The sequence below is a fragment of the Anarrhichthys ocellatus genome, unplaced genomic scaffold (assembly GCF_004355925.1).
Source record: "Anarrhichthys ocellatus isolate YVR2014 unplaced genomic scaffold, GSC_Weel_1.0 scaffold1237, whole genome shotgun sequence".
NCBI lineage: Eukaryota > Metazoa > Chordata > Actinopteri > Perciformes > Anarhichadidae > Anarrhichthys > Anarrhichthys ocellatus.
The window spans coordinates 4,500-12,420 of NW_022281211.1; the positions used below are offsets into that span (position 1 = coordinate 4,500).

Here is a 7,921-nt window from a genome sequence, read left to right on the forward strand (position 1 = left end):
CACATTAAGAAGACTCTACAGGTGAATAGGGTCACAACATGAACTCATAGATATCACCATGAAACTTCACCACTTCATTACTCACATTAAGATCATTATTTATTGTATTACAAGTGTTCTGAAATGTTATGTTTTTTATGCAAATAAGGCATTATGTAATGCTATGTCTTCTCCTCAATATCAACTTAATCATCATCACTTTTTCACTCTTTTCCCCACGAGATTATCAACAAGATAATTCGCTGTCACAAACCAGTCAAGTTGGTTTCCTTGAGGGTCAGACATCCACTGTTCCTGCGTCCTACTTACTCTCCATGGAGAACTGCAGCTTCACTCTGCAGAGAGGCGGTGCGTTCATGTCGGAGGCCTCCCTCAGCACCGATGATCCATCTGCGTAGGTCAAAGTGATGTTTTTGCGCGGAAAGTCGTCCAGCAGCAGCTCAAACACGTGGACACCAACGGCGACTTGACCTGCAGCCGTCAGCGCACAAGCAGTCTGGGAGGAGAATCAAACGAAGATGGTGAAATCATTTTGTCTCTTCGGGTTTGACGTTAGAAGAACACATTTTTGGAGCTTAATTTAGGACGCCTGTGAACAGACATAATAAAAAGCTAAATATATGAGGAAGATGATGTCGCTGCCTCCCTGTTGGAAAGCATTACCTCATCCATAGTGAAGTTTGCCGGAGCCGAAGCGTCTGGAGCAAAGCGGCATCTCACGTGATCTCCGTCTGGGTCGTGTGCCAGAAGTTGAAACCTTGAAAAGCAGTTCTGAGGCACACTGCAAGAAAATCAAAAGGCATAATGTTCACACTTACATGTGTGACCTATTCTGATCTTTATGCCACTGGTTCTCTACCTGAAGATTAACGAAATTATGAGACGAGAAAGTAAAAATAAAAAAGAAATGTAACAGAAAATTCTAAATTTTTTCTCTCTTTAACATGTTTTTTTATTTGTGGACGCTTCCACCATTTCAGACCTCTAAAATCCTAATCCTCAACAACAATGAAATTTAATTTAAAATCCCAGAGAAGGGAGTCGTCTCTGATAAGACAGCAGGTCAGGCTACATACTGAGTAAATATGAAAATACATGTGTGTGTATGAACAGAAATATAAACGCAATATGTTTTCTTTTTGTTCACATTTTCCAAAGATTTAAGTCTTTATCTATGCACACAATATTATTTCTCTCAAATAACGACACAGTCTTACAGCAGTTTATGAAATACTGACAACGTGTTTTTCTTAGCACGACTTTCAAACTAATGTGTTTTGCTTGAAGTATCTTTTGTGCCGGCACAACGTTGGACGACATTAAGGAACAAAACTAACGTAACCTAAATGAGATTGATATTCCATGTCGACAATTCGTGCACGTATTGTATAATGTGCAGTAACTTATGTGCAACATCTCAGATGTCATAGTCATGTAGTTTGTATAACACACATTTAAATTCATGTTATTTGTCGGGGACGATGCTTTTCAACAAAGTGATTTACAACTTTACATTTAGTGTGCTTGAACAAAGAAAGAGTTTTTGATCCAGGTGGTGTTGATGTAAACATAATGTCTATTATTCTTATTGGTCTCTGTTTTTAATTGTAATAATATATTTGAGCTTCTATTCTTTTTATTGTCTACCTTTTATTTTTTGAACTTTGAGCTCCAGCTCTTGTCATTATTATTATTAAGGAGCTTTTTCTTCATTTGTTTGTTCATATTTCTGTATTATGTGGTTGAGAACTGGTCCTCAGGCTTCTTCCCGATCCGCTGAAATCTGGAGATCCAGTACCGGCACACAGTGATGTCGCACAATATTTGTTTCCATTCCTCCTGTGTTCTGCTTTACCTGCAGAGCTCTGCTTCGTGTCTTAATCCCAGTTAAAGAGAAGGTTCGTACCGTAGAGAAGACACCGTTGTGGTGACGGGACAGCCGTTGAGGCCGTGAGAGTCGGATCGACTTCCCAGGTCCAATTCTGCGAGAGAAGTCCAGTTAGTCTTTTCTTCCACATTGGACGTCCAGCAGCAGCCCGAGTCCCTGAGGAGAACAAAATTAAATGGGTTAAATAAATATACTTATGCACATGCACACACACACACACACACACAATTATTATTATTTGTTTTATTTTTTTACTGTGTATCTCATTTTATTTACAATCATTTATTTATAGTTATTCAGCTTTATTCTATGTATTTATTAAAGCATTTCTAAATCATTTCCTTTGTTTACGGCTATACATGTTTATGTCGTTATGTCGTCATAATTGTTTTTTGGGTTCATGTCGAATGTCTGATGTTGTAATCATTTTCTGAAAACTTAAAAAAATATATAAATCATAAAAAAAGAAAAATATTGAGCCTTCATAATGAACTTTGAAAGTCTTTACAGACATGCCTGGTGTTATAACCGAGGCTTCGTTTACTAACACTCTATTACATTTCTCCCGACTTCTGCATTCAGGCCACAACAACAGAGGAAGCACTATACACGTCCACTGATGCCTGCAGAGAAGAAGACATGTGTGTTCACGTTACCTCAGAGAAAAGGAGGTTTTATTGGTGAAGATGGTCGCTGCTGTGCGCCTCTCAGACTGGCACCAGCGCCCCTGTCCGGTGGCGTCCTCGTCCGTTTGCAGGACAGTTGACTCAGTGGAGCTTGTGCACACCCCGTCCTCACAGCTGTGGGATGACTGACTCTCACATTTGTTTCTACCGTTCTGTCTGCGATGAAAGGTCACCTGCAAAATAAAACACGCACTGCATTCATACCATGAATACTTTTAAAGCACTTCTTTCGTTTTAGTTTTTCGTCTCGGCGGGTTGTAGGTGTCTCCATATTTAGATGACAACAGGAGGTATGAATGACGTGCAGGTGTTTCACAAGCCGAGGAGCACTCCCTCCACGCTCTGATGTTAAGAACATGGGTTCTAAAATATGTTTTTAAGTTTGTTCTTCTGACTGTTTAGTCATAGTTTACGCAGGAAGCTTTTTCAAACAGTAAAGCTTGATTATGAAATAAAAAATGATAAATCCTTTATGCTACAGTAGAGTTGCTTTTTTTGTGGTTTTGCTTTTAATACCTTTGGTAAACTTCCAATGTTGTGATAACATTGAAAAACAAATTACATATATACATATAATAAAATATGATGACGATGATTAAAAAAACAACACAATACCTTGAATGTCCCATCCGTCTTCCTCCTCAGAGGCATGAACGTCATGCTGTCTCCGTAAAAGCCGAGCGTGGAAGAAACCCCCAACAGCGCGAGCAGCAGCAGCAGCAGGAGCGCAGCGGCCTCCATGATATCTGACACAATGTGATCGGAAGAGAAGCTCGTTCAGTCGGTGATAACGTGAGAGGCGGCTCCATCTCCATCACCCAACCGGACGAACCAGATCTGCGCTGATGTGTCACGATTGATCGTGCTTTCCTTTTGGCATTCTGGCTTGTTGTTGGGTTAGGTAAAGTTAGAAAGATATTGACAGATTCGGACTTCCCGGTTCAATAAATCGTTAACGAAACGTTGCTAAAATACAAACGATACCTCCCTGTAACCGTAGTGAGGTAGACAACAAGCTACAAGCTTAATTGAATTAAAACGGGCCGAGACAATCTGCATTGGTCTCAATGAGCGGCCGGCTGCGAGACGAGTGCGCAGGGACCGTCTACAAAGTGCAATGCGGAAAATACATCCTACAACAATATTCAATGGCTTCACTGTCATGCAATGTAGTGTAACCAAAATCACTTCACACATCAATGGGCTCCTCCTTGTTGTACTACAAGTGCTATTTTGAAAAAAATATGATTTAGATTAATTTTAGTGAATATTTATTAAATAATAATCAATAGCTTTACTGTTGATAAGTGTATCATGACCAAAATCACTTCATATATCAATGAGCTCCTTCCTGTAGTACTACAAGTGTTATTTTAGTTTCACCAGACTTGTAGATGGTTATTTATAAATCAGCTCATGGCTGCCTCATGGCATCTGCCCCTCAACCAATCAAATGATAGATGCCTAGGGTGACTAGGTCACTAACCAATCAGGAGCACCTTTCAATTAAGTTCTACCTGCAGTGATCTTTCAGTTTGTCAGTCTCCAATGCAAACCACGATGGGGAGAGACATCTTTCGATACCTAATGCGTTTGCCACATTTATTTTTCCTTTTTCACAATGTTGTTACAGCATGACAATATATGTGTATATCCTTTGTTGAAGATGAAATGAGTGAACTACTTATGATGGCTCTTATCTTGATGTATGTGGTACTATATTTTTATTCAAGACAAATACACAATACAAAACATAGGTTCACAATTGCACTAGTTTATTTATTTTATTTTATTAGTTTATTTGATAAGGGACAGTGCACACTAATAAAAACATTTCTGTAAATGCACCAGAGTTAGCCAAGAGGCTATTTTTCATCTGTAGTCCCAAGAGGCAGATGTTACAAAATAAACCTAAAAACAGAATGTAAGATTACATTTAAAAGGTTATACAATATTGACGCTTTACAATGCGTGCACAAATAATGAAAAAAGTGAGAATATTAATATACGTAGTATCATCATTCAGGAGACTCTTAAACATTGTCAAGTACTAACAAGACATGCAACACAGAGGCTCTCAAATTCAACACACACAAGCAAATAAAGTAAGATTGTTTATTTTAGAAAACAAAAGGAGGCGAAGACGCACACATCTGTCTGCATCACTGGAGCTGAGGAGGAGCAAGTTAACGACATCACAAACAACCTGACGTGGTCCTCACACTCCACATCTCCATCCTGGTGAAGAAAGCTCAGAAAACCTAAGAAGTTCTTGTAAACGTTTAACAGAGGAGCAATAGAAAACATCCAAACATGACATGTTCAGGGCCCAGGACAGGAGGGCTCTGCAGTGGGGGATTAAACCAGAACTGAATTGAATTCATCCTCCACCCTTATATATGATATAGTTGTTTCTTGTTTTCTTTCCTATGTAGCAAATTGGGACTACAATCTAAATTTCGTTGTGTAACCCTGTCGTACCACGACAAATATAAACCTTCTAACCTTGTAGCGTGATACTGATGTGCACTCGTGTCCACTCTCCAGGTACGCGATGAGCGTGATGTGGGAGCTCGACGCACAAACCCTCGCCGTGGACAAGGTGTGGTACGGTCGCACGCTGATCCGCTCCTCCTACCAGCTCCACTACGAGCTGGCCCAGGCGCTCCTCGACGGGGAGCCGGCCGAGGTGCCGGAGCTGGACGGGCTCGGGTCCGAGGAGAGGGACGCCGAGCTGGCTCGGCTCACCCGGAGTCTGGAGACGCTGACTCGTGTAGCCAGACACCTCCGGGCACAGAGGGACAGAGGAGGAGCGCTGGAGCTGGAAGGGGTGGAGGTAGGAGTGCTTCCTCTGTCCTTCCTTATTCAAAATAAAGGATTCATCTTTGTCAAGCTGGTTTAATACTTTGTAATAACTGCTTTCATTCTTTCATGAAGTAACGTATTGTTAATAGTCCACTGTGATGATTTCCAGTAAATGAGTAAATGTTTTCTTGTTCGTGTCCGTTCCACGTGATCTTTAATACCGTGTATAAATAAAGACTTCAGTCGACTCAAGTTCTAAAGACAAACACTAAACTGCTGCAGATACGCTGTGCATGATGTCGCTGTAACGACGTGGTTCCTTCGATGAATCACTTTCATCTCAGAGAAAATTTAAGTTGTTTTTCTCCTAAATTTCTGTCTTCATCTCTGAGTACTGAGTCTGAGTACAACCCCACCTCCGTCCCCGGCTCCGTAGGATCGATCATTTCACTTATAACGGCTTTAATACTCTGTTGTATCACTTGGTTTCTGAACCTAAGAAAAGAAAGTAAAACATGCTTCACACAGAAACACGATATAAAAGCTGCTCATACCTCCCACTGACCATAAACTGTCCAGATAATGTCTTGTTTCCAGATGTAGTGGTACATTACATTACATTACATTGCCGCTCTGCACAGAACCAGCTCCATGAAGACATGTTTCCTCCCAGTGTGTTGTGAGAACTGAACTGGTCTGCAGCGGGTTTTAAAATCCGGTGCTCAGAGACTCGTGTGTTTTATTTACTGGTTCATCCATCAAAACAAGATACGAACTCTTCTTGTTGTTCGTCTATAAGATGCTCTAATAAAACCTCTTTTACCTTATTTAGATACGTGTGATGGGTTGAGCTGCATCACACTCGGTGTCATCATAAAGTGACATGGCGGTATTATTTTGTGAAATACTGTCATGGTGTTCAAGATAACCGTTATTTATTTGACCTACTGGAATAAGAGTTTCACTATTTCCTGTGTTGTTTGTGTTGGAAACCAAAATTAGGGGAAATGGTGCATTTGTTGGGGGACTATTTTCTACACGACATAAAAGTCCTGAGTGTATTTTTGAAATCCCTCCTCAGGTGCGAGCCCAGCTGGACGAGGAGAGGAACATCACAGCCCTGGTCCCCCGTCAGCCGCTGGAGGTCCACGAGACCGTGGCCGAGTGCATGATCTACGCCAACCACTGGGTGGCGCGCAAGATCCAGGAGGCCTTCCCTCACCAGGCCCTGCTGAGGCGGCACCCGCCGCCACGGCAGGAGTTCTTCAGCCAGCTGGTGGACAGCGCCGCCGCTTGGGGATTCGCCATCGATACCGGGTGACTGATTTTATGAAGCTGTGTGTGTGTCTTCACTCATTTCACATGTTTGTTGTGCAGAAGAGGCAAGTGAGAAAAGATCATTCCTGTGATCCGTTTCTCTAAGTCTGAATAGTTTTCTCTGCTGTATTTATGGTGGAAAACACAATTATTGCCAGAATAATCTTTTTAAGTTCCCTTTTTCATCTGTGACACAGCTGGGGAAATGTTCTGCCAGGTACATTTTGTTGTTTTTGGTCAGGATTATATTTCTCAGTGTTTGTTGTTGTAATACTCGTTTTGGCCACAACAGGCTGAAGTGCACTCAGGTGGCAACCTCCGGTTCTGCCGAGTGAAGCCGATGCTTCATGTGTTACAGCTGCATTCTCTCTAGTGTCCACCAGGGGGCGACTCCTCTGGTTGTATAGAAGTCTATGAGAAAATGACTCTACTTCTCTCTTGATTTGTTCGGCCGTAGTCCGAGATGGCGACGGCCAACAACGCCGAACGAATGGGTGACGTCACGATGACTACGTCCACTTCCTCTATACGGTCTGAGTTCACCACTGCCCCACGTTCTAAATAACACTGAAAGCATACATTTTCCCCTTAATGGCAGTTCAGCGCCCGATTAAGATCCAGTTCCAGCCATAAGAAAGACGTTACATTACATAACTTAACACAAAATATATGTATCTTTTGTTTAGAGTAAACTGAGAAATTAAACCTCTCCTGGTAGAAAGACATTAATGCTTTGAGTCGTTTTCAGACCACGGTTTAGTGGTGCACGGCAGCCTCTTGTGGCCGAAATGAGTATTACAACAACAAACACTACCTGATCCTGACGAGAAACAAATTTGCCAAAACTTTTGTTTTCACAGATGAAGAATAAAAGGGAACTTAGAAATATTGTCTGACTGTCGTATTCTAACGGGTGGTTCTGTTCCTCCAGGACCAACAAGGCTCTAGCGGACTCTCTGGATCAAGCTGTGGACCCACAGGACCCGCTGGTGAACAGGCTGCTGAGGATCATGGCCACTACTGCCATGTCACAGGCTGTGTACTTCTCCACTGGTCTCCAGTCTCAAGACCAGTTCTACCACTACGGTACATTAGACAATATCTTTACAATATCCTCAGCTTTTTATTGTATCAACAACTAACGGAGGTGGCATTGAGTTCAGGCAGCAACTTGCAGTCCTGCCGAGTGAAGTCAAAGCTTCATGTGTTGAAGCTGCATTCTCTC

At 41.9% G+C, this 7,921-nt stretch overlaps 2 protein-coding genes across 2 annotated transcripts in view; one reads left to right on the plus strand and one right to left on the minus strand.

Annotated features, from left to right (window-relative positions):
- LOC116377428 (uncharacterized) overlaps positions 1–3,532 on the minus strand; it is an 8,007-nt gene extending 4,475 nt beyond the window's left edge. The window contains exons 1-5 of the mRNA XM_031839069.1: positions 3,190–3,532; positions 2,545–2,747; positions 1,907–2,044; positions 664–781; positions 310–496 (exon numbers count right to left, since the gene is read on the minus strand). Of these exons, the coding sequence (XP_031694929.1) occupies positions 310–496; positions 664–781; positions 1,907–2,044; positions 2,545–2,747; positions 3,190–3,315 (772 nt within the window). The 5' untranslated portion in view covers positions 3,316–3,532. The remainder of the gene's footprint in view (positions 1–309; positions 497–663; positions 782–1,906; positions 2,045–2,544; positions 2,748–3,189) is intronic.
- Positions 3,533–4,954: 1,422 nt separating this feature from the next.
- Positions 4,955–7,914, plus strand: LOC116377429 (DIS3-like exonuclease 1). The gene is made up of 3 exons (XM_031839070.1): positions 4,955–5,410; positions 6,461–6,696; positions 7,628–7,914. Exons 1-3 carry the CDS (start codon positions 5,129–5,131, stop codon positions 7,836–7,838), a joined length of 729 nt encoding a protein of 242 aa, XP_031694930.1. The 5' UTR covers positions 4,955–5,128; the 3' UTR covers positions 7,839–7,914.
- The last annotated feature ends 7 nt before the right edge of the window (positions 7,915–7,921 follow it).

Excerpts from the sequence above, each read along its gene's own strand:
- LOC116377429 (XM_031839070.1), top strand. The coding sequence starts at position 5,129 with ATGAGCGTGATGTGGGAGCTCGACGCACAAACCCTCGCCGTGGACAAG. Across the intron at positions 5,411-6,460 it reads TGGAGCTGGAAGGGGTGGAG|GTGCGAGCCCAGCTGGACGA; the intron begins GTAGGAGTGCTT and ends ATCCCTCCTCAG. Across the intron at positions 6,697-7,627 it reads GGATTCGCCATCGATACCGG|GACCAACAAGGCTCTAGCGG; the intron begins GTGACTGATTTT and ends CTGTTCCTCCAG.